The sequence below is a fragment of the Falco punctatus genome (assembly GCF_963210335.1).
Source record: "Falco punctatus genome assembly, chromosome: 7".
Lineage (NCBI taxonomy): Eukaryota > Metazoa > Chordata > Aves > Falconiformes > Falconidae > Falco > Falco punctatus.
Window position 1 is genome coordinate 19699481 of NC_137587.1, and position 27304 is coordinate 19726784.

Below are 27304 nucleotides of genomic sequence, written 5' to 3' on the forward strand. Positions count from 1 at the left end.
AAATAGTTGTTGCAATCTGTTATCTTCAGGATCTTCAAAATATGCTGCCCTGTCTTCTTAACAGATCCTTCTCTGAATATCTACATAGGCAATTGTATTGACAGTATTATTTGTCAAATATTAGTATTTGGTTGATAACATCAGGAAATGCAAAGATTTCTTCTCTCGAGGGAAAGAGCATCTGAGTTGGTAGGGAGATGTATTTTTAATTCCATGCATTTCAGATCTGTGCTTATCTACCAATACCCTTATTCTGTTACGATTAAGAAAACACAGCATCTGAATTACTACAGTCACTCCATTCTGGCTTGAATAGTATTAGTACCTGGAATTCGGGAGCTTATGAGCATCTATTCTTGTTGTTCTGCCTTTTTTCTCCACATAAATCATTCAGACCAATACACACATGCATCATTCAGGCCTCAAGTTTTCATAAGTGAAGTGTAATAACATACTTGACTATTTAAACATACAGAGCATTTTGGTTCAGGGTACGAAATGGTCTATAACCATTACATGTACTACAAAATGGAAATGGTTTCTCTTCAGGAGGAATCCCATCTTCTGTGGTGGCTTTGTTTCTCAGTACTCTAGAATATTAGAGTTACTGGAAACTCATGAGCTTAGTATACATCCAGCAGCTAGTTCAGCACTTCATACCACCAGTTTGGTAACACGTAAGTTCTCTTCACCCAACAATGATTATCAGACTTCCATTTTAAATAGGAGAATCAACTCAAATTAGGAAAATTAACGTGATTCTTCACAGTTGTACTTGTTTGACATAACAATTTTCTTTGTTGCGCACAGTAGATTGTGAGCCCTGATGTGCCTTTGAATCTATTTACAGTCCTTTGTAAGATAGAAGTCATACTTTACACTAAATTTCTACATCACTTCCAGAAGTCCAGATTGTCATTTAGATCAGTTTATTCACTTGCCCTTCCAGTGGTCATTTGTCCAGAAGTAAAACATTTACTGATCTTTAAGAGTATGTGTTGCCAGACGGGTGTCTGTCAGGAATGACAAAATAGTCCTGAACTGGGCAGAGAGAGAGAATAACTGAGATTCCATCCAGGCCTAATTTAATATAATATTTATAGAATTTGGTGAACTACTTCCCCAAGGAAATTTCTGTGAGGTTGTAAGTGACTTTCTCTCTTTCCTTTAGGGGTATTATTTAGAGGACCTAAGTAAGTCTGTTCTTTGCAATACTGCCTGTGCTTTTGCTAAAATACACTCTTTGTTTGGCATCTCATTCAGCTGCCTGGCTTAATAAAGCCATACAGCAATTTTGCTGGCAAAATGCTTCTTCTCCTTTTATGTTACATTGATTGTAAGTTACCAGAATTGGCACACATATAGAGAAATATCCAGTAAAGAAAAACTTGTTATTTTTTGGGTAGTTTCACCTTATTCTGACAGTGGGGGTATTCTTCTTTTCTAGTATCCATAGACATTGTATTTTAGCTCTTCCCTGTCTGATCTTCAATCTGTGACAATCTCAGGACCCTCCATGTCAAAACATTAATCAGTCTCTAGGGTAGACAGTTCTTACTGCTCTCCAGAGTAATGATAGCCCAGGAGCATGAAAGTGTCATCTATGACATGCATACTCTATGAAAAAACTATTTTTTCTACAATGTGTTTGTTGCTGCTTTGATCTCAGCTCTTCCAGGTTATTTGTTATACACAGTGCCTTTGATTCCTCTCTGTACTTTGGTGAGGGTACCATGTTGCGCTCTCTCTGGTTGAGTACACTCATGCTGTTCTCACAACTCATAGTTTCCTAATAGCTGATCATGATGCGTTGAATTGTTCATGACTGAATAGTCTTGCAAAACCACTGTGTTATCGTGGTTCCTTTTCAGCTTTTGAGCTCTTAAATTCTTATTCTTTCTGCTCGTGTCTATGGAAGTGGTACATCTAGTGACAGTTTTCTCAGCCAGTTGCTGAAGCATACAGGTCCTTATGGCTGTCCTTTTATATACTGCCTTTATCAGGGCAGGGTATCTGTTCTTTAGTCATCCAAAATTCCTTCTTGAAGTGGTGCCAAAGTTCCAGAGCGGCTAGGCAATTAGTCCTCCAGTACTTGTTTCCAGATCTTATGCTTCTTTGATAGATTTTTATACTTCATGAATTAATGGTTTCATAAGGACTTTATAATTTCTCTTCACAGGTCCAAGTCTTTTAGTTTGTTTCTTTGCTTGTTCCATTGTGGGAATGTCCAGAAGTTCAGCTGACTTCATACGACAATTGTTCAGATGGCTTTCTGACTCTGTGTGGGCTCGAGGAACTTCCCCCGCCGCCATGGCCAAAGCAAATTCTAGTAGATCTCTGGGCAAACAGTATCTGTACTGTATGGTATTTGGACGTTTGCCCTAAGGCTACCTGGGGTTCTGTCTTTGCTTTCACCTGACATTATGTTAGTTTGATAGTACCCAGGGCAGTTTCAGCCTTCAGCGGAGTGATGCTGCAGCTATTTGTGGGAGTCCTCAGGCGTCCGTCTGGGTGGTAGAAGGCAAAAGTAACTGTTCAGAGTGAGTCATCGCGGGAATGTACATGCAGACTCAAAGAAAAAAGGTTACTAGTCAGTAACTGGTGTTCTTTGAGAAGTATAGTCTGCATGTACATTAGTCTCCTACCTGCCTTTCCCCTCTTTCTGAATCTCTTTCAGGTTTGATTGTGCATGTAAGAGGAACTGCAGTGGTGGCGGATGCACTCTGCCCTGTGTTCATGACCCAAGCAGGAAGAGGGGAAGGAGCTAGCGCGCCCCTCCCGCGGCACCCCGGGGCAGGCGCCAGCCCACCCACTCTTAGAGTATATGTATGGACTAAGTATCTCACAGTACAGCAGCCCTTCGTTGGTAGGTAAATTTTCTTTACTGTATTTTCACAGGTAAAGCAGTAGATTTTATTCTGAAAACAGTTTCATTCATTGACTCTATAGGTGATATGCATGAGCAGTACACACGTGGGGGAGTTTATGCCATGAGCTACGTTACACTGAGTAGCAACCTGGCTCTCCTAGTGGTTTCATCTCCTGCCTGTCTCTTCCCCACTTCACCCCGCCCCACATCCTAAGCTTTTTTAGAGATCTGGATATTTTCACTCTGTTCAATTTTCCATTTACATTGAGAGCTACACCAAAAATTGAAATTACCTGGGTTGTAATATTATTCAAAAAGTAAAAGGAAATGATGTTTTACGCAACTGTAGCCATGAAGTAGCATGTCAGATTGCATTTACTGTTAGAAAGTGAAACTAGAAACTGAACTGGGTTCAGTAAGAATCAACTATATTTTTACAATTATATTGTTCTTTAAAACTTCATAGTTACAGAAAAGCAAACGTTTGAGTTTAAAAAATTACGACAAGGCTTCTGTGATTAAAAAAAACCACAAGGAACCCTGCTGTGGAAAAAATGTTAAATCTTCTGCATTTCCTGACCATTAAACAGAACAAGTAGACATAGGGTATAACCTAGCTTAAACTGTAGATGTAGCTGTCTCTGCATGCAAATACATACGTGCAAATTCTTCAAGTAGTTATTTTCAAAATACAGTTTTTAAGAAGTGCGGGTTATGTGAGTTGAGGGCCGTTACAGAAATACAGTTCTTGTGTGTTTGTACTTGGAGTTCTGTGAGACATACTACCTTTGCCTGTATGACAGACATGCTTTTGCTGGTTTCTGAGGGTTGAAGCAGTTAGTGTTGTCTTGGCAGCTCAAAGAAATTTACAGTTGGTTTTCTGTGGCTTTGCCATTTCTGTTTTTGATAAGATTAAGGTGTAGTTTATCTGGGCTTAGTTACAGCCAGCAAAGTTTGGTGAAACTTCTGATCTGCGGTGCATGAGATACAAGTGCTGTAGATGTGGATACACATGGATAAAATACTGCAACTCTAGTTTTAGAAAGTTACTGACTTCTTGTGTGTAATATCAAGCTGCCTTTTCACATTCTGAGAAGAAAACAATCTTAGATTGATATTAATGTATGCAAGGAAAAGAAAACGTGGAAAAAGCCATCTTATTCTGCACAATTAATCTGAAGTTTATGGCTCCAAACCCAAGCATTTTGTATCTTTTGATAACAGGTTGGGGAGCAGGGGAGAGAGAGAGTTTCTGGTTATTTATTGTTAGTGAGCAGTATTGGATTAATGTAGTTGGCTTTGTGCTTTTTTTCTCCTTTTCATTCTAATTGATATTTTGTGGTCTTGTAGAAATAATTGGAGGAATTTATATTAGATGTCAAGATTCTCACTAGGAAAAGTAATACTGACAAGAAGGCATTATGTTTTTCTTTTAATTGATTTTTAATTTATTTAAAATAAATTCTTAAGAAAAACACAGAGTTTTATTAACTGCTGTAATACTTATTTTAGTAACTAAACATATTTTGGAGAGGTTTTTACACGTGACAGAAATGAGACACATTGAACTTTGGTACTTTTGCTAGTACATCTTTATGTAAAGGTAAGCATGTGTGCATATACACCCACACACATATATATATGCCAAATTCAGAGTGAACAGAAAAATTGTTTCAAGAAACAGATGTATTTGGAGAATATCTAATTCTGACTCTTCTGACAGCACTAAGTTCCATCCCTTCCTCCAGGCATCTGAGGAAAACTGTTATGCTGGAATGACCAATCCTTTCCAGTGAGTAGCCATGATTTCAAGACCTTAGCATGCACTCTAGGAGGATACCAGTGGTACCAATAGTAGATGGGAACAGTTTTTCATACAGAAGGAAACAAATCTTGTGCCTTGCTGCACTTACAGACTCATGGTTTGTATCTGATCCAGATGTCCTTGTAGTTTTTAGTTCAATTTGTTAAATCATACAATAAAATCAGTGTTTTTCTTGTCTATACTAAAAATAATACGTCAAGGTAGTTAGCTTGAATTAAGAATCCTTCCTTTGTCATTTGGAGAGGAAATCGGCACAAAACATTTAAAACTGCATGTTTATTTTGTGGAGTCAATCTTGTATGTGGCCTCCAGTGTAATAGTTAAAAAAATTTTCCCAGTCTCAACCCTTAAAAAGCAGACTGCTTCTGCACTGGCACTCCCAGTCCTGGTGGTTTGCACTTCTCTCTGCTTGACTTTTTCTATGCATTTGCATAGATGAACTCTGTTGAGCATTACATTTGAGTGCCTACTTTTTTCCCCCTGGTTTTAGGGATAATTATCATGAATATTAGCTTTTAGAAGATGTGAAATACTTTTTTAAAAAACGTTATGTTACAGGCTGCATAGTTAGGTTGAACCTTGAAATATTTGATATCTGCACTTTATTTCAAATGGAAAGTGCTTATTAAATTTACATTTTAAAAGTAAGCCATTTGTAGAGTACATTTTTATTACTTTAGTTTTGCATTTCAGTAAAAGTTAAATTTTTATGACTTATTTTAATACATTAGCTTAGTATTTAGAAAACTATTTAGAAAAAAAAACAATGCAAAATGACTACGATACTGAATACTGCATTTACATCTGTAGAATCTTCAAAAGACTACTATGTTCAGTAAAATCTCGCAAGATTAAAAGGTCTGTTTAGACACATAGAGATACTTGCATTTCATCCAGGTCTTTTGACTACACTCTTGATTACACTGTGAACATCTTCCTAACATTTCTCTTACTTTCTGCCTTTTGTTGGTGGGGGAAGGAGAAAAGGGGTGGAGGTAATAGAAAATGTTGAGCGTGTTCTCATGCTGTTTTACTATTTCTTTCTCTGCTTTTCTTAAATCATTTAGAGATTGATTACTTGCAAAGTTGTTATGCTGCATATAAGAGTATCTTCATGCCTCTGCATTTCAGTGAAGCTTTCAAGCAACAGGAGATTGTAAGCATGAGAAATAAAAGCTTCGCAAGAAATAGGGAAAAAAATATGAACTTAATTCCAAGATCATATTAACATTTTGAAGGCCTTCCCTCTTTTTTAAACTATTGAATTCAGCTCTTTATCTTTCCTACAGTGCCTTTGCTTTATGGGTTTTCATGTTCTTGCATGGTCCTCAGTACCTGATATTCCCTTTTAAATTAATAGACAAGCCATGGTCAGCCAAATAGAGAAGAATTGAACTCCTAAATAATACAAAAAAAAGAAATCCGTTACTTTTACCTTATCTTTTTCTTTTATCCTGCTTTGTATTTGTGTGCTGTGACGTGAATTTCTCATTCATGCAGTTATGTATGCGCTGTCATGCCATAGTATCAAAGCTAATCTTCAGTGAGCCCCTGGGGTCTGGAGTACAAGCCATATGACTAAGTAAAGGTTGTTATGAGATCTTAATGTGCCGATTTCTGTATTCCTGAAACTCAGTGGTCAAAGTGACATCCAGTTCTCTTAGCAAATCTGCGACTATGCAGACTTTCTCTTCTTTGATATGTTTTTCCATATTCTCATTCACTATTATTGCTTCTACATGATGGTGTTAGATAATCATAAATTAAAATTATCTCAGACACCCTTTTAGTACACAGCTTGTAAAAGAAGATTAAATTGATACTTAATGTCACTTTTTATACAACAGCTCTTATTTGACTTACATATCTAAGGAAAGTTATCATTATAGCTTTAAGAACTTACTGTTACATGTCTTTTCCTTGCATTTTGAAACATACTGTCCTAGAGTGAACAGGATTTATTTGCAAATATAGAAGTTACATAATTTTACAAAGCTTGCAGTTTTGAGAAGATCTGTGGTGGAGAACACAGACTTTTGCATTTCTAAGCACTAAGTATTTTTCCCAGAAGCCACAATGATCTTGTCAGTCACATAAAGTTGTTTTGAGGACTTCTGGATAGTATGTATGTCTATAAAACAGCTTATACGAACGTACTTCTGTTTCAAAGTCCTGTGTAAGTTAATGTATATTGTTTCATAACTAAATTTCATTATTTAACACTGATACTTGTTCAGCAATTTCAATTAATTGTTAATGTATTTTAGATGGTGTATATAAGGCAAAGTGACTTCAAATTTGCACCATGCTAGAAAAATCTAACATGTGCCAAAATACCAAACTTGTTCATTACCTATAGAATTACTTAGCCAGTTTCAGTACTGAATATAGAATAGAAGAAATCTGTACAGATTATTTATGAAAACCTGCCTGTTCATATTCTTTTTAGCGTTTCCCTATTCTTTCCTAAAGAATGTTTTAAATGGTAACAGTGTACATCTCATATTCCAGTATGCATGTGTATTGAGAATTATTTTTACAATCCATGTATTATGAAGGAACTGACATATTGATAAGAAAAAAAGTACAGACATTAATCTCAGGAATAAGCACCATAATATTGCTTTGAAGGGATGTATTCTAATCATTTTGGAAGCATAGACACATGGGACTGTTACAACACTCTCATAGTAAAGTGATGGCAAAGATAGGACAAAAAGACAAATACTATAGGACTGTAGTATCATACGAAAGGAACAGTCCTCAAGACTTCAGTTTTTCTGTGTAGACATTTAGTCTGATCCATAGTGACCATCCATAGTGCTTTGTAGTACTTCTGCTGCAGTTAAGGGCATTACTCATAGTCTCTGTATCTATGTGGAAGAACAGAGTACAGTAGCAGTAAGAAGACTGCAGGAGTCTTGCAACTTTTCTTAAGTTCAAATTCCTGGCTAATGCCATGGTTTGTAATAGTGTCAACAAATGCATCTCTCTGTCACTGTGAAAAGGAAATAATTAAACATGTAGAACTACTTTACTCCATTATTTAAGTGAAGCAGCAATCAAGAACAGAAACTTAGAGTGCCTATGAATGTCATAAGGCTTTATTGCAAGAGACTGCAAAATTTTACTAAGATAAGAAACTCACAAACCGCAGTTGTCTCCAAAGGTCAGGGAACTGTTCCTTTCATTCCAGAAAGGAATTCCTATCTATTTCTCCTGTTCATTTACTTGCAGAGATTAGTGGATGGTACCTCAATGGAGCTACAAAATACCTGACTTTGCTAACCATTACCATTGTGCATTCTGTGAGCAGGTTTCTTATGTACCATGGTGGGGGTGTTATCCCACAGATATGATTAGTAAGAAACAATTACTGGAAACACAACAAATACTTCATGATAAACATGAATAGCTGCTGAAAACCCTACCAAATTAAATTATGATGTATTCTTTCTCTCTTGAATCCTTCCAGTCAAAGCTGGGGGGTTTAGTGAAGAGATGCTTGAGTCCTAGAATTTGTTTTAAATACAGGAGGAACTTGCCTTTTGCAACTTAGAGTAATAATGGCAGTTTTGCATCTTGGACACTGAGATGCTTAAGTTAGCTCCACAGAAGGAAGTACATCTGTAAGTGTTATGCCATTGACTGATTATTTTTTATGTCAAGTAGCACTAGCTTAAGTGTGGTGCCACAAGAACACACCTGTACAGCTTTTGGACTTACTGTGTGTTAATGTGACTAGTGCCTGTATGAATTTCCAAGCACATATCAGCAGTAAGCATAGGGTCTCTGCACTGTGCCACACACTGTAGGCATTCCTTCCATAAGTTAAGGATCATTATTGGCCTTAAAATAAATCAATTTACATGTGAAAGACTTAAGAACTCAGAGAAAGAATAAGGCAAGATTTTTCTGCACTAGTGAAATCAATACCGGTCATGAGAAAATTCAAGCGGATCATAAGCAAAGTTTCTGATGAGCCATGTTGTAACTGAAATGATTTCAAGATTGGGCAGTGCATAGGCAGTCCAACAAGTAGTTCCAAATTGGGAGAGAAAGGAGGCTGATTAAAACAAGAGCTCTTTGCAGCAAGAGATGGAAACAAATTGTATGTTACAACAAAGGATTTCTTATTTAAATGAGAGAAATGTGTTTGTAAAAGAGAAAGTACAAAGAAATCGGTAGAGAGGAAGGACACCAGATCTAATCCAAAGCTTAAGGAGGCAACTGGCCTGACATTTTATTTCTGTGCAGTGTAAAAATAGTTATAATGGTTCTAGGACTTAAGCGAAATCTGGTTAGAATCACAGTTGTGTGCTTTTGAAGTAAAAATGTGCCTAGAGGGACTGACTAATTGTTTCTCCTTGTCTACCTTGACACTAGAAAATAGCTGATAAAGCTTGTTTCAGGATATTAATTGTTAAAAATATTAAGCTCTTTATTGGTTGGTTTTTTTCTGGAGGTCTGTAGTTTTGTGCTGTCTTTTTAAAATTCGGTATTAGTTTTACAGTTTTCAGAGGCAGATACTGTATTTTGTATCCATCAGCATCATTCCTTTGACTTGAATGGAGTGACAGTGATTTACATAACCCATTAACCTAGTCTCACTTTATCTTGAAAGCTTATCATCAACGAAACAATAGAAGAGGAGAATGATGCATAAAAATTATTTCATGGCATTTTCTCTGGTTGAAAAGTTATATAAAAATTTTGCTTATATAGCATCAGGAAGGCCAGCTATCAGGTCCCTGGCCTAGAGGAATTCTCATTTGAAGACACAGCAAATTCAGTTCCCTGCAAAGCCAGTGGCAAATCTAGCTGGGCTGCTGGTAGCAGCGAAGTGAATATGAGTAGCCTTTTGTCCTCACTTGATCGGGGTGGTGCTTCCTTTTTTAGATACTTAAAATGTCGATGACAGCATTTTGTGGGATAGAGTTTTTGTAGGCTGGAGAGAAAATAAATAAGTTGAATATCAATCTCAGATATTTTTCCATGGTTTTAAAAGGTCTAAGCGGTACAATTGAATTTACACTTATGAAATACAATGAAACCCAAACTTAACTGCCTCATAGTCAAAGGTCTTCTTACTGAAAGCTTATGTTTCTTTACTGTAACCAGAAGTTGATAGAGAATCACGTCTGCCCACATACACCGATGGAATAGTGGTAGTAGGCATTTAATTACTGCTTGGTTTATTTGAAGAGTTAGGGTGTATGCTGATTTCTTTAGCTTTTTGTAGGCTACCACATGACAGTTTTCTCCCTGTTAACTGGAGTGTTACTGAACTGTAGCAAAATGAGAACAGAGGAAGGATTTACTTTCTCTGCAAAACCAGTTGGGAGTTTGGCAGGTTTTATTTTACCTAAAGATAAGTGCTTCATTTAAAAAAAAACCACAAAAAATCTTCCTCCTGTTTTATACTGACAATTTTTTCTCAATGATAATAATTTTTAAAAATACATATTATATTAAGCTCTAACTTCACCAAACTCCATTTTTACATGGAACTTCTTTCAGGTATTCTCTGAAATTTGTAGCTGTTCAGTCATGACAATTATGTTTCCGGGTGATAAGATAGGGAAGATGCCACCTCTTTAAAATAATTTTTCTGATACATAACTATGTTATTGAAGCAAACAATTTTAAGACTTAGCATGATTTTACTACTGTAATTCACGTTTTTTCAAAATTCAGACTTAATAGTTCATTTATGTGCATGTCTGAGACATTATGTGTGTTCTTTTCTCAGGCTCGTTTGACATGTTTGTATAACCAGAAACTTCTGGTAATTTACAGCCCACCTAATTAGAATGCCATCCTCCAGAGGAGGGAAAAATGAATGTGGTTTTAATAAAGACAAGACATAAGGCAAAAAGGGAAGTGGAAGACATGAGTAAAAAAAGGAGAAACAAAGACAGAACCTTTGGCTTTGCCACTTCTTCAAGTAATCCTGGCACACGTTTGCATGATGGGGCTTGCAGGCAGACAAAAGATTATTCTACCTGCAATTTAGAAGAGGCTGTGTTAATTGGAAGTTACAGAGCAGTGCTAAGCCTGCAGAACATACACCTGAAGATTAATCTAAATTGGTAGTACTCTTTAAAATGTTCTAGACAGCTTTATAACCACCAACGTTTTAAGCATTTTGATCAGTATATTGCTCAGATCTAATTTTATGATAAATAAGCTTCTAATCAACAGTCTTAGAAATAGTTCGGTCCTCCCTGATATATAACATTCCAGAAACATAAATGTGCCCTAGATGTTTTCAAAGAATGAGACTTCTTTGCTAGAGTAAGGACATCAGTCTAAGTAATTGATCTGACCGATATCTGTAGATGGATACTTTACTGTGTAATACCTGAGCAGACTTAATGTAACGCAGCTAATTTTGAGCTCCAAGCAGACATTCTAGTCCACAGTAGACTATGAAGGATAAGCAATACAATCATATTGAGACCAAGTAATTTTTCTGCTTATGTCAGATTTTTATCAGTTTGAAAACTACTTTAAAAGGTTATTTAAAAAATGAATTAAAATAAAATCAAACATTTCTCTAGTATCGTAAGTTCTCCAGTATTGTAAGTCATTGAATTTACATGACAGATTTATTAAGCTTTTTTTAGTTCAGCCTTGCAATTGGGAGACACAGTCCTATTGAGATGATGTAGGTAATGTAGAAAAGATGATTATAGATAGTCTTTTGTATTTCTGTGTCAGATGTATTATTGCATCTTTTAGTAGATAAGCTTACAAATATGTGGTTCTTGCCCTTTTCAGGCTATTAAAAAGTCAATCACAGAGACCAAAGTTACTGTAATAAGAATCAGCCATGTAATCTGAATTAAACGCACATACTGTATTAACATGTGGTAAAGCATTATATTTGTGTCTCAAAATCAAAATAAACAGTGATATAAATGAAGAGCTGAATTCTGGTTTTCCATTTCAGGCCAAGAGATGGGGAACAGAATTTCAGTTCCCATGTCCAAAAATATTATGAAGGCTACTTGAATTAGTCTGTCATATGTTGTTTATAAGTAGTGGTTTAAAATCTTTGTATAAAAAGCCATGAGTAATTTTACAATTCCCTCTATTTATTGTATGTGTGTGTGTCTGTTTCTAAGACATTTCAAGTATTCAGGTGTTTTCTGAGGTAACTGTATCCTACGTATGACTTGTTAGATCTGACAGGATTCATGTTCTCTTTCAGGAGACGCTGATAGATTGGTGTGATGAAAAGGAACTTAATTTGATTTTAACAACTGGAGGAACAGGGTTTGCACCACGAGATGTCACTCCAGAGGTGAGATAGTCCTGGAATAAGAAAAATCTGCCCTTTGGTGTAGAAATGTATGAGTTTGGGGGAAGGGGGTGATACCTTTTTGAAATTTCTTCTGTAACTTTACTTTGCAGTATCTCTGGACAGGTCAAGTCGTACTCAACTTGGAAGCAGAAAAAGAATGTAGCACAAGAGAATTACTCTGACCTTGGGTTCCAACTCAAAACCATTTTCAAACTGGAATATAGCATAGCATAATGGATTTCCAGTCCCCTTACAAAACAAAATTCTAATGGCTTTTTGGCATAATTTTCCTTAGCACTGCAGTACAAACACTGCAAAGCAAAAACTTGTGTGGCTTTTTGTTGTGTCCTGCACAAGAAAAAGTCAGAGAGGAGAAACCCTTTAATTCTGCTTTGCAGACTACTGCATTGACAACTACTGCATTATAGGTTAGAGTGTGAGGCACATAGCAGAGGGAAAAAATTCTGTGCCGAGCTGCTATTTCTTTGCTTGACACCACATTGTCAAAGAAAGCTAAACAGGCACTGTGGTGCAGGTAACATGCAGCAGTAAATGTTGCACAGTGTATCTGGTTACATTCCAGTTATAAGGAGCTAAGGTAAGGGGAGAAAAAAAAAGAACTTAACCTAATAACCTCATGGCCATGAGTTGTCACGTGAAATGACTGTGTGGTTGCTGTTGATGTATTTTGGTATTTATAGTTCCAAATCAGATTGATATGAACTTTTAAGATCATATACTATTTTTTTCGTTTGCTTTTATTCTCTAAAGGGCAGAATTAAGATTTGAGTGCCTGAAGTGTTTATTTCTGTAATTTAACACATCTAAACTTCTCTGAAGTACTCATGCAAGTTTTCAATTGCTTAGACTTTCAACTTGGAGTTGATTTGAGTTCATTATAACATGCATACAATGCTTTTTGCTTACAAATGTGTTCTGTCAACCGGTGCCGCAGTTTAGCTTTTTCCTATTAGGAATCTAAAAATACTTAATTTATTGTATAACATTTGTGTAACTAAACAAACATGTAAATAAAATGTTCCTGTACATTACTTCTGATGTTTTTAAACTACATTCTAGAAACCTTGAGTAACTAAAGCCTAAAGGTCTGTGTGTCAGAAAATGGGAACGGTATAAGATGACCACAATGTGCTAGCTAGTGAAACTGGATTTGCAGATGATTCACCATGCTAAAGCAACAGAAAAGTGAAAAGTCTGTTGATTAAATTGGTCTGTTAGTTGCGTCTAACATAATGGTTTTGAAGGTTGTATTCCCAGCACTGTGTAAAAGGAGGGCTGAATCTCTGCTTCAGTTTTACTGATCTATTACCTTTGTGCAGGGTCAAGCCTAGACAGTAGTGCCAGAGGAAGCATTGCAGCCAGTGCTAAAAATTAGCCACAGATTTTCAAGCAGCATTTGGGACAAAAAATAAACAAATGAGAACTCTGCACATAGCAAACACCTAGTATTTTCCTTATATTGCTTCATTGCTGTTCCTGTAATTAAGACAGATGTTGATTAGTTCTGAGGTTACTGTGAGCCATTTTAAAAACTTACCTGAATTGCTGAAATGTCTTTAGACTGTATAATAACACTGACATAAAAATTATGAATAACTTGTACTGAAGAAAAACTGTTGTTTTTAAACGTAGTAGGTATGTAAGCCTTCGATTGGTTCTAACAGAAGTGTTCTGATTGTTGAATTATTCCCATACGTAAAAAGCATTTATATAGGACAGTGTTTACTCACTTTTCACTCATTTAAGTTGAATTAACTTGCAAGACTAAACTTAAATCACAGTGGAGACATCGAATCCTCAGTTTTTATTACAAAGTGACAATGATAAGGTTTGTTCTTATGATAGTTTATTAGATCATTCACTCAAACGAATGTTTTTAAGGAAAGAAAATTAGTTTGCCAGTGTGCCATAACAAAATCCAAATGAAGAAGCATAAGCTTTGGGCCCATATTTTATTTCTTTTGGGTCAATAAGAGAGCCAATTTGAAATGGAAAATTCATTATGTCAACATGCAAAGTGCAGTAGCAAGCCTTCAGGAAAAGTTGCATTGATGTAGGAAGTGGTTTCAGTCTATTCTGCGTATAGTGTTCGTCCAGCATGCTTTCCTCTCATTGCTGAACTGATAATGAAATTATGTGATCATGACATTGTGCTATTGAGATGCCATCTTTGAAGACGTGACTTTAAAGCTGGTAATAATTTAATCTGATGCTGGAAGACACTTCAGCGTTTTTCTTGAGAGTAGGGAGAGTAGTCCCTCGGGTCATGTTTCAGCTGGAATGATTCAGTCCTGCTTCTCCTTAATTCTCCTGTACTTTTGATCAGAAAACACATTTTTATGCTTTATTTTCTGAGCATAGATACATAATTGCTATTGTACTGTACAAGATAAAGTTAGTTCCTGAGAGTATTTACAGCCCAAAGAATTAAGGTTAATTGAATTTTGTAATTATTGAATAAATTGAAATTAAGTGCCTAGCATAATGTATCTATTAAAATTAACTTCTTGAAATGTCATAAATTTATGATTAAGAGTAAAAAAAAAATATTCAGTTTTCCCACTCACTTTGCCTTTTAAACACTGTCAGAATCACACCAGGTTATTGCAGTTGTTGCAGTGATGTGTAATGACTTTTTTTATAATGGAATAGATTATTTTAGGCATATTCACAATATCTGATTTTTCTTACCTGTTTCTGGTCTCGAAATTTACAGCCTTGGTCTAGTCAGTGGGTGGGGAGAAGCTTTTGAATTAGTTACTGTGATTCACGTTTTGAAGCAAAGGTCAATTGAATTAAGCAGTGTGAATATCCTTCACTTTATTGTCTGTATGACTAGAAGTAATGGAATACTGTGGATATTTAAAAAACAAAATTCACTCAATGTATGGCTGAATTTGAAGGAAACGTGTTGTAGATGTTGTTAGTGAATGCTGTAATTCTTCATCTGTTATGGCAGTTGGTGGTAGTTTGCATTTGATTTAAAACCAAAGTGTAGCCTTAAATTTGTAGATACATATTTTTTTTTACAATCTTATTTTCCCTATAATTTACGGGAGTAGTTTTTAAATCCATGCTGGAAATGCTTATACAGTCTGCTTGTTGATGTAAAAGTGTTTGTTCCTGGACAGAGAACATATGGCCCAAGTTAAGTTATTTTGGAACTTCTGGTTTGTATTTACAGATGCAAACTTTTTTTCCTCAGAACTGTAATACTTGAGTGGTAGACAGTTACATTCTTACAGAATGTTAGTGATAATATACGTTAACATTTGTGAAAAAAAATGAATATGGCAACATTTTTATTGATCACTAGGTATCCTGAGACAAAAATGTATTTTCGCTATTGCTGTTGGTCAATACAAAGGAGAAAGGAAAAATCTCATGTGTATACATGAGTCTGTGCAGTTTTCTGTCTTCTTTACTTTTACATTTATTCTTTTGCAAAATTGTACGTCCAAAAAATTCACTTGTCTGCCCCCTAACAGAATCTTCTAGCTGTTTTCATTCCTTCCTCTCTAGAGTGGCTTGCAAGTCTTGTTTGCCCCACCACAAGACCAACTTTATGTACTGAGATAGTAGCAATAAAAATCAACTTACTGCACCTCAACTGGTGCTAGACGTCCTTGAGCTGTGTGGCTGTGTGTATTCACAAATAGTTCACCGACACTGCAGATAATTGTCAGCCCTAAAATTCTGGGAAGACTTTAGAAGCACAGAAGAGCTCTCTTCCATAATGTAAAATCAGACAGATGTTTCCTTGCAGTCTTCCTCCTTTTCCAGTGCTCTGAAAAATTATGAATGCTCCTTTTGGTTCTTGCTGATTATATTCTTCAATATTTATAGACCGTTTTTGAATGTGTTTAGACACATACTTGTTTTCATTTAATCTGACAATATATACACATATTTGTTTAATCCTTGGTCAAAATCTTCTAGTCCATGAAAAGAAATTTTGTTCTCTGGAACTCTCTGCTATTTGTCAGCATTTTTCTGGAAAAAGCATGCTCTGAATGAATAAAATCCTCCAAACCGAGCCACACAAAAGCCACATTTGGAGAGAAGAAAGTCTATTCTGCTGCAATATAAAGTCTTTGTATATTCAGTTCGAAATTGCACTGGTGTTTTTGTAATCATTACCAATTGCAAATTTTCTATCACCTGGCTTTTCTCAGTTTCCTAAGATATCTTTCACTATTGCTGTTTCCCAAGCTGCTCCTTAGAATTTAGTGTGAATTTTCCTTAAATTCCATCTTAATTCCACAGACTATTTTAATGTCTGTATCCTTCCATTTCTCTGTCCCAAGTAGTCGACAACCCTTCTAGTCTCAATTATTTGTAATTTTCATGCATGTGCTCTGTCTTTGCTTCCTCATCAACTTTGTTGGTGAAACAAGATGCTTGTTACACGACGGGGTATTTCATGTTACAGCCATATATATGCAACACACATTCCCCCCAGATTATCCACTGAGACATTTCTAATAACTTCTGTTTAACAGGGAATAATTTAAACTAGAAATACTATGCAGGGGGTTTTGTCCTCTCTGCTTCAAATGGTGCCTTTCCAGAGCAGCAGGATTTCTAGTATTGTTCATTGTGGGTGTGGGAGTACTTCTGTTCTTCTTCATCAGTATCCAGCTCTTCTTAGTGCCATACCAAAAACATCTTAGTATTATCACTGGGTCAAAAGAAACTAATTTTCTTTTTACAAACTGCCACTTCAGGATGACTCCATAGTGAGGAGGAATGAAGTCTTCATTTCAAACAGGACATTAGTCATTTTGTGGTAGGAATACTAAGAAATCATACAACCTCTAATTACCTAGGCTATTGTTTCAGTTTTTCACCCTTCAGTGGTCAAGGTACCTTCCAATTTAATAACCTTTTCCAGCATTTATTTTTGTAGTCTATTCTAAGACTGTAGTTTTCAGTGTCTCTTAATGGAGGTCTCAGTCCCTGTTAAGTTTGATTTCTGTGTAGAGCTATTTGTATAGAGTGTACTCTGTATGTATGATGTCTGATCCTGTAACTTGCCATCAGACCTTTTGAGAGCTATTGTTCTCCATATTTCTTAGAAAATTACGTTTCCAACCCAGCTTACTACTAAAAGGTCTGAATTATGAAACCTTGCCAGGTGCATCTAGGCAACAAATATGCTTAAATGGAATAGGCTGCTCTGAGGCAGAGTCCTTCCAGATTCTGTGCTACTCTGTTAGAAGTTTATCAGCAACCCTGTAAGGTGCCATTCCCTTTTTCTTAGTTCTCCAGATAGTTCCTACCTTATATGATTAGGTCTTTATCCAGTCTGCTTTAATTTTTCAATAAATTTTATTATTTGAAACGCTGTATTTGATCCAAATATATTTATATGCCTTATTAATTTAATTTCAAAAACATATAGTTAGATTTTAAATCTCTTATTTGGAAGACATGTTATTATACCATAATTGATATATTTAGTTGCGAAACACTTTTCACTAAACAACTATTGCCATCTTCTTTGAGAAGCAGCAATATACAGATTATTTACACTACACAGTACATTGTCAGGTTACAGAACTGCCTGTGTCTTGGGAAGTTCCAGGCTGATTTAGCTGACTTACAAAGTGCTAAAAAGTGTGCTTTCTCTTGTTTGAGTTTCTCAGGAAAACTTGGTAACACACCAGCATTGCTTAAGAGCTTGGTTGTGTTATCATTAACTGCAAACACTACATGGGAAGCAGTTGCAAACTACCAGGACCACTACAGTGAGAAATATGAGAGGGAAGGAAGCCAGATCCCGTTTCAGCTCCATTTACTTGACTATCAGAGCTTACACAAAAAAAAGAAGCCTCTTCCCCCCCCCACAAACCCCCAACCAAAAAAAAAAAAAAAAAAAAAAAGTCAAAGCAGAAAATACATCCAGAGGGAGCATTCTTGAAGAATGCTAATTTTGATAAATTAAGAGGGCTTGGTAAATTCTTGATAATCTGCTACCTAAACAGCAGTTTTGAACGTGTTTCTTTGTGTGTCCAGCTGAGAGACTGGATTGAAAGAATGTACGTGTCTCAACTTGTTTTTTCTCTAGATTTCTCAACACAGACAAATATGAAGATGGTGGTGAGAAAAAAAAAAGGAATAGGAATACAAAGGATACTTTTGTCTCTGTATATGGGATTGATGTGTCTAAAGCGGAAAGCTGCATACTTTTCTGACATTGCCTTTTTAAAAACTGTCAGATGCCACAGAGGATATAGAAAAAGGTCAAAGAAATCTATGGTGGCTAGGAGAAATGCTTTCTGTGTGAGTTACACAACTCTATCAGTTTAGTGTATCATAAAGGACAGTAGGAAGGAACTTGGTTGTTATCTGTACGTACTTTGGGAAATAATAATGTAAGGTATGTACTGTATTACTATTTTAAAAAATGCTGTATTTTCTTTGGGAAAAAATAATTTAAGGTACCAACAGCTTTCTTAGTCTACTGAAGAGAATTGTAACAATAGCTGCTGAGTGGAAGCTTAAGCCAGAAAAGTCTAGTAAGAAAATCATCATAATGGAAGAACTTTATGGGTTTGGTTTGGTTGGTTTGTTTAACAATGAGAGAATAATCGCACAAACAAACCCACCTAAAGAAGAGCTGTATTCTCTGTTTTAATTCTGTCAAATCGAAAGCGATTGATTGTGGGAGAGATGTTTTCAAAAACTCAAGTTATCTTGTATTCCTTACAGAAATCATGAATGGTGTTTAATGAATTATCCTGTGTGGAAGGCCAAACCAGGTTCTAGCCTGACGTTCTCTATAGGTTAAATGAGAAGATAGTAAATAAGCAATTTTGTCTCCTGTGTCCAAAAGGATTACATGAATTGCTTCTCTGTCTATTTTTTTAAATCGGAAGCTCTGATAATATTGGCTGAGGATGCTGGGGCAACATCTTTGGAATTATTTAACTACTGTGTAATTTAACCTTCTGTGTAGAGTCATCTGATCATCATACCCTGAAGATAATACTAACAGAATTCCTGTTAAGCAGTTTAGTATTTTTGCCCATTTGAGGATCAATTTACTTGCTTTGGTTTAGCTTTCCTTAATACTTTGAAATAGCAAATAGAAGTTCTGTTTTCTGTCTTTCAAACATGTATGTAATGTTTGCAAACTCCGTTGAAAAGAAGAAAACAGTAGTAAAGCAGTATTAAGGGATGTGAATGTTTCATAGAATGAGAAACAAAGCCACAGTAACAAGCCAGGAAATCTTGCTTTTTTGTCTTAAATTTTTCAATTAAGTTTTTTATTCTAAGGTAATATCAGAATGGAAGTTGGAAGAATGCTCAACATATCCCATGGGTGGACAAACGGTTCATATCTCGGTGATCCCAAATACTTTCAAAAATACACCCAGAAGAACACTATGGTTATAATTTCCTTTTTGTTGGGGTGAAGAGAAGAATTCTCCTATTCTTAGCATTACTGATACCCTTTAGCCATGTTTTCACTGTAGGGACCACAGCTCATATGTATATCTCTCTGTTAGTTTTAATTAACTGGCTTTGCTTGTATTGGCAGTGTAGCTGTGACAGTGGATGGATCTTGCAGTTCTTTCTGTAAGGGGGGGAGAAAAATATGCCTGCCATAGGACTTCTGCATAACGAAATTTTCAATTTAGAACTTTTGGAATTTTTTTCCTCTTAGGCATTTCTAAAAATAGTTTCCATTAAAACATCTCTTTACAGTAGATAATAGGGAACTGAACAAAATTAAACATCAAGTTAAGGCAAAATAATCTTGAAAACATTGTCAGGCCTGTAATTATTCAGTTCTTGCCCTTAATGTGTCTTCTTTTTTTCTGGTCATGGCCTATTACAAAGAGTTTAATAAAAGCTTAATATGGAGAAAATTAACAAAAAAATGTATAGACATGTTAGGAAGACTTGTCTATGAAGGCAGCTTAAAGAAATGATAACCAGAGGGAAAATACTAGTTTGGATTTAAGATGTATCAAAAATTGAGTGGATTAGTCCTTTTGACATAAGCACACCAGAACAGCAAAATGACTCACTATTAAAATAATTGATCATTAAAACTAATACTTATTAAAGAGTAGAGAATTTCTTATTTGCTCCTTGCCTGCTGTGTAGGAGCTTTTCCAGCCACTAAATGGAAAGAAACGAGAGGAGTCTTGGAAAAACAGCTGGCTGCAGCAGTTATTCTTAGGATTATAACTAGTCCTTTGCCTGCTCTTGGTAATCGCTACCACATGGAGCAGTGAAGCTTTAGCAAAATGTTGAATCAGTATAAGTACCAGAACAGAAACCCAAAATTCCTGTTGTCACACTCAGACATGAAAGTCTTACCAATTATGAACAAGAAGGTATTACTTTTTAACCTTAATTTAGACGTATTTTAGCTTCTTGTCACTTCATGTGTATATTGTTTTTCCTCATTCTTTTGTAATGAGAATACCCAAATTAATAGTGAGGTGCATAATCTACTGTGGATTATTTATTACTGACATTTAAATTTTCACTAGATGTTAAAAGTGCATCTTTTTCTCCACGAATAAACACCTTCGTATGGTTTGCTGAGATCAGTTTGTCAAGTTCATTTTCATTGAGCCTTGAAAGTTCTCCCTTTGGAGAGAAGGTGCTAGCAATTCTGTTTTTCATGTGTTGTGGCTGACTGTAGTTGCTGCTGACCACAAAATCACAGGATTTTATAAAACTGCTAATGCATGCTCTAAGTACCTCGTACTCTGTAGTATTAATAACTACTCTGGTTCCGCCAATATATGCTGTTCCTGGCTCATTTATGCCGTTATTAGTCATCTGATGGAAATCTCGGTCTCCTCTGCATAAATTCCTTGTCTTTTTTTTCTAAGCCCTAATAGTAGGATTTGATACAGGAGAGTTTGGGTATGGAAGAAATTCCTGTTCTGTGACTCTGATTTCTACATTCAAAGTTATATTAACCTCTGTTATGCCTGTGCCTTGCTTAGCTATAAGGAGAATGAGTGGCTGATACCCAGAGGATCAGTATAAATAATGTTCTGTCAGCTTAGCCTATTACTACTGTATTCCTTAAAAGCTTTATTATATATGAGTACATGGCCAGTTCATATGGATTCTGTCCCTGTGACCTTTCCAAATCCTAATTCAGCAGTGCATAGCAGAACTAATGATTCCTTTATTGTGTCTAAGGTTCTCCACAATTTGCAGGAGAGGGAAGAGTTGGCTTCTTTTTGCATAGTATTGCCTTATCAAAGTGAGATGTAGGTTTCCAACATTACTAATAAGAAGTTACTATGCAGGCAGATGAGTACACTCACAATATGGACTTCTAAGAGGACAGAAATAATGAAGTTTGATTCTTGGCTGGTTGAGTTAGTTACTAGGAAGATACTGAAAAAAACTCATGACTAAAATGAAAGATGAGTTAAATTACTGAATTCTATTACTGCTGGGATTTTCTCAGTTTCTATGTTCCAGAGTTCATTACATGTTTCTGAAACAAAACGGCAGCTAAGATTTCTGAAACATGGTTTAATTTGTTTTTAAAAGCCATGTTAAATAACAGAGTGTTTAAGGTAAACAGAATGGGAGACTCAAGGTAAAAAAAGGTCTTGATAAGTTTCGCACTTTTAACTCTTGCCATAGAAGAGGGTTACCCCACAAGACTCATAAGACTAATTATCTTCATTAGAGTGTGGATGTATCTAAGCCAAATTCAAACACCAACATACACTAGTGATGAGTAACAGTTAATGATGACTTCAGCTTATCTCACAAATGGCCGGCATTGGCTAATGGGTACTCCTGTTCATCTTCACAAGCTATTTTGCAGTGGATATGGGAATGAGCTCACAAGACCATCCCCTTTCCCCTCTTATACACCTTGTGCTAGAGGTAAGTGTGGTTTTGGGGAATAAGGGTGGGATGTCATGAGATGAAAGTGATGTGGGCTTCTTTAAATTTTTCGGAAACCTCAATAAAGGCATGTATCTGGGGATGGGCAAAGATTCAGCTGAATTCTTATTTTTTGCCCAAAGAGATTACCCAGTCCTAAATTGACATGCTTTACTTGAACTGGGAGTCAGAAATCCCTTTTCTCTTCTGTTTTTCTGCTGCAGAAATTCCCAACATTCCCATTATGTGGGCTCCAGAGAGGGGTAAGCAACATCTTCAATCCCACCCAATCATTTCCAAACTAATTCTTTGCTAGTATTTTTTTGCTTTTTTAATCATCATCAGAAACAGTTTTTAGATGCATTTTTCCCATTTGTTTGGTTTTCTTGTGGATTCTCATATTTTTGTTTTATAGGAAGGTCCCATGGCCTCCCCAAGTGCTAGGGTCAGACTCATCTGCTGTTTCCATTTGTGTGCTATTCTCCTGTGGATTTTCATGGTTCACTCTGATCTAATGATATTACCAGAGGGTGAGCATCTAGATTCTTGGGACTGTTTCACTCGTGGTATCCTAAGTTACTGAAAAAGCACTGCCACCCTGCTGCCCTGTCAATTGGTTGGCAGGCTTATATTTTGTCCTTGCTGACAGTCATGTCTGATTATTCCTGGGCTTTGGTCTTTTGCTGCCTTGACTGTCTGGGGACTGCCTGGCATTCACCACTCTCTTTTATTCTCTCTACCTGCTGGCTGTGTGGCATTGTTCTCCTGAAATCTTGGCCCTTTGCCTGACTGTCTGGCATTACCTCTTGACCAGCTAATTGCTTGGCACTGACCACCTATTGCCCTGTCCATCTGTTGAACGGCATGTATCGCCTCCTTATTGTCCTTTCAATCTGATTGCACATGGGCATGGGCCTTCCACTGCCCTGTCTCCTGCTCCGACTGCCTGGCATCATCTTCCTGCTGAGTGCATCTGCTGACTTTGCGGAATTGCTGCTTGGCACACCTGCTGACTGTTTGGTACTGCTTTATCGACTTGCTGAATGTCTGGCATTTTCCTCCTGCCTTTTCACCTGATCTTTGAATATAGTGTCCCCTCGCTGCTCTTTGAGTCTGCTTACTCACTGATACTTGCTCTTTTGCTGTCCTGTTCACTTGCTTTTATGCCTGGCATTTCTATCATATTGTCCTGCCCACCTGCCTAGATTTTATTTCTAAATATGCACTAGTCTGAAAAAAGTAAGAATTGTAAGGAATGAGGAAAAGATATTGTCTGCCTCCTTCATGATCTGATTCAATTGAACATACCAGCCAAAAACTGATCTCAGTACCAGCATCCAGCTTTTTCATACAACTGCTCAAAACCCTTTCCCTCCTTACCAATAAAAATAAACAGCTGAATCGTATTTAGTCTTTGCTTCCATCACTTCATTCGACAGGTATATTACTGTTCAGTAATACTGTATTCAGTATTATATTTAGTAGTAATTAAGTACTAAAACACATCACTAATATTACCTATGGTAATTCTCAGAATCCGCGGAAGGTAGGTGATAACAGGGGAAAAAAAACGATCTGTTGCTGAGGCTCGGAAAGATTAAGGTTTGAATGTAGAGCTATGTTCAGTAAACACTGTGGATCAAAGGAGCTAAATAAATTTTACAGAGCTCTTAATTTAAAACACAAGGTTCCAGCTAAAGTAAAAAAAGTCATTGGATCAGTGTAGCATTACCAAACCGCATTGTGTCCTAGTTGCTGCTTACTCCTCTTTCTGTACTGGAAGAATGGTCAGTTGCCAGTTTACAGAAAACTTTTGTCACTCTGTCACAGATTAAGAACAAGGACTCGACTACATCTGTAAGGTCCATGGTAAGGGAATAAATCATTGTCACAGTTTAGAGTAAGAAGCAGGATTTCCTGCCTCTTCTTTTAATTCAGCTCACTTGACCTCTCTTTTCCTAGCCCTGTCAAAGTTTCTAGTGTTTGTGGTTTTATTTTGCTCTTTTGAATTTAGTACCAACTAGGAACTGGAGAGAATATTCTGTCGTAATGAATCCTGTCATAATTTCATAATGAATTCTTCCTACACTTAAAATAATTGTATGTAATATTCTTTTAACTTTAGCTTTTAGTCCCTCCAAATATAATATTCCTGCTTTTGCTATCTTCAGAAATACCCTAATTATGCTAAATGATGTCTAACTGTGCAGGCAGGGCAGCATCCCTTGAGTAGCCTCTTTCACCTGTGTGAGACCAGCTGTCGAATCCAAGAGCTGTTGTGGGAGAGCACCTCGCTCCCATGCTCCCAACACCAGCTTGCCCCTGTGGAGGATGGCTCCCAGTACCGCAATGTTCCAAGTAAGAGCCACTAGGAACCTTCTCCCAGTTTTCACATTAACCTTTAAAAATCCAATAAACTTGTATTCGGCTCTGAGGAACTGGAGGACATGAATGTCCACCTTTACTCCATTACAGCCTCCTAGGCTCTCCTGTCCTCTCTCTTCTCAGCCTTTCCATCCCTCCCTTGCTTCTCCAAGCATATTTTTTTTCCACAACTTTGCGAACTCTTAAAGACAGTAGGCTGGCAGTCTCTCACCTCCCACCAGCTTCATGCTGTTGAGGGGTCTGGTGACAAGAACAGATCTAGTGGCAATTCTCTTTCTCCAAGCTTTAACTTCCAGTGTCACTTTTCTGCTTGCCTAGACTGTTGTTTGAGAAGTAACATCAGATGCTGGACGGGAGGAGGAAGCCCCCTAAGCACTCTAGCACTGCTGGGCTGCAGAATGCTGCTACAACTCACTTCTTATCCCAAGAACCATAAGTAATTTTTCCTCGTATCGTTTTAGCTATTTTTAATATATTTTTTTAAAAAAATTAATATCTCAGGAAAATGACTAGTTTTCAAGTAATATTCAGGTTTTATAAACTTCAAGTGCAGAAAAGCATCAGAAACTAGAGGAAAATAAACAGTGCTTTTTCTTGAATGTATGGAATTTTCTTGGTTGAAAGTTACACCTGCCGAAGAATTGATGCAGTGCTGTCTCAGGCAGCTTCTCTGTAAAGTATCCAGGTAAATCAGTTTTCCATCTGCAGTGATCAAGTTATGCTACAAATATTTTCATCAGTTAAAAACCAAAATCTATGTTAAGTTGAAAGACCACTTGGTAATTTTTGTCTTGCAAGTGAGTCAAAATTTGGTTAAAGAAATAATTTGCATACAAAGCCCTGGAAATATCGTATCTGTCAAATCACTGTAACAATTCAGCACAACATTATTTTGTCTTTTATTCTAGGGGGTTTTATTCTTTGTTTTGTTTTGTTTTTGTTGAGGTATACTTTAGCCTCTCCTGTGTACTTTTTAACAAAAAAATAGCTTCTGGAACAGTCATAAAGAGTTACAAGTCTTTCTAGCTCAGAGGGTTTCCCTTTCCAGGATAATTAAATTTCCTGTTATCAGCCTTACTGTATCTCAATTTTATTTCCTCTTGTTAGACTCTTTTCCTTCCCTATTATCTCTGATTAAAAAAAACTTGTTACATATCTCATAGTCATTTCCTGAACTACTGTGTCTAAATCCTACATACTATTTGAGGAGAGTGTTTTTCATGTATCCTCACTTCAATGCAGTATTTAAATTTCATTAACATTTTTTACCGTTTGCTTTCTTTATTCTTCTCTGTTTTCTAAAGGTATCCTTTCTGATGGTAGTCAGCATTGTACCATCCAAGCAGCTAATTTCTTCAGTTGTTTCTGAAAAGAAAACAAATTCCTAACTAATGCAGGTCTTTCGCTCTCAAAAAGACAGACAGCTATATAATTATTTTGCTACCCTTGGGATTTCCAGAAAGCGTTCCACTGCCCAGATCCCCTTAATTACTGCTTTCAGTTTCAGTTGAAGTTTTCCATACTTTTGAGAATAATGTGTCTTGACTGACTCCTATCTGCTTGGAATTCAGATTTTATTATGTCTCTATGTTGCTTCTGGATCCAGTTTGAAAAAATTACTTGGTTAATTTAGACAAAAATGCCTCAGATGATACACGTTGTGCTAAAAAAACATATGTGTTTAGGTTCATGCATTGACAATAGCAATAAAGGCTTTTGCTGTCACAACTCATGTAATGATTTGCAGAAGGTGTATTGATACCGAGTAAGTTCCAGTGCCTCTCTACTGTTACCTCTTTACTTAGTGGGTAAATAGCTTTTGTTGGAAGAATGAGGAGATGGATACACCAAGCAGATGTAAGAAGCAAGAAAATACTGGTTTTATGTTGATTACTTCTGAGCATCGCAATTTGTAACCCATGATTTTTTTCTTTGATGCATATATTTGGGAAGATTTAAACACTCCATCCTCTGGGTTCCCTTTTCTTAAAATGTCCTTTAGAGTACAGGCTAGGAAAAGGTGTTAACATGGTTATAATGCAGTTTTAACTGATTCCTTGCTAAGGTAATATCCATGGCTTAAAGTTAGTGAATTTCCTTAGTAAATTAAACTGATGCCGTCACCGAGTTTGTACATGGAAGAAGACCCAGTCATCCATTCTTCAATGACTGTTGCAGAATTTTTCCACCCCATACCTTTTTCTGTTTTTCTGTCCAACCAGGTTTTAGATTTTGAATTTGCTGGAGCTTCTTTCACTTCACTTGGGAGTTTGAAAAAGTCAGATTTCGTGGATCGGGAATTTTAGCTGAAACTGCACCTAAACTTTTGTTTCATCAGTACGTTACTGCTCTCATAGGTCATCATAGTCTAAACAGTCTAAAGACTAAATAGTCTTTTCCACCCTCACTATTTTCTTTCAGGAAATATTTGTATACCTTGATTAGTTTTTTTATGTTAATAATTTGCAGATAGACTGTAGTGTTTGTGAAACAAGCTTTATATTGTGTACTGTTGCAGTCAAGTACCTCACTCAGGTGGTGGATTTTGTGGATTTCAAAGCTGAATGAAGCCTGCACATTGCACCATATCATATTTTTTTGTCTGAGTTTTTGGGCTACAGCTCCCTTTTCAAGAGTGAAAATTGATTGAGTTATTCCTGCTTCTTTCTACAAGTTCTGACCAGTTCTTCCTTCTGAACCAAATAGTGCTGATGTGTGCAGTGGTGTACAGAATTACCCCATGAACAGCAAGGCCTAAAACTACAATCTCTCTCAAACTCTCCTGCAGTTCGTGCAAGTTCTACTGATTTCTGCTGTTCAGCATTGGTGGTTCCTGGAATAAGAACAGAGAAGGGCAAAAAGTTTTGAGATGTCTTTGTCTCCTAGGGATTTTGTTTCCTGCAGCATCTTACTCAGAAGTTGCTATTAACTCATCATCACTCTTAGCAGGCAAGAGGGAGTGTGTAACAGTAGTTTTCTTTCAACTTTTTTAAGCGTAACAAAGATGGATTTA

The 27304-nt window shown here is 36.5% G+C and overlaps 1 protein-coding gene across 10 annotated transcripts in view; it reads left to right on the forward strand.

Moving 5' to 3' along the window:
- GPHN (gephyrin) overlaps nt 1–27304 on the forward strand; it is a 290823-nt gene that overhangs the window by 136820 nt on the left and 126699 nt on the right. For 9 of the 10 annotated variants that reach the window (XM_080396441.1, XM_080396439.1, XM_080396436.1 and 6 more), the window contains exon 4: nt 11911–12003. The exons of the other annotated variant lie outside the window; for it this stretch is intronic. In XM_080396441.1, coding sequence (XP_080252567.1) covers nt 11911–12003 — 93 coding nt within the window. The remainder of the gene's footprint in view (nt 1–11910; nt 12004–27304) is intronic. 10 annotated transcript variants of the gene reach the window in all.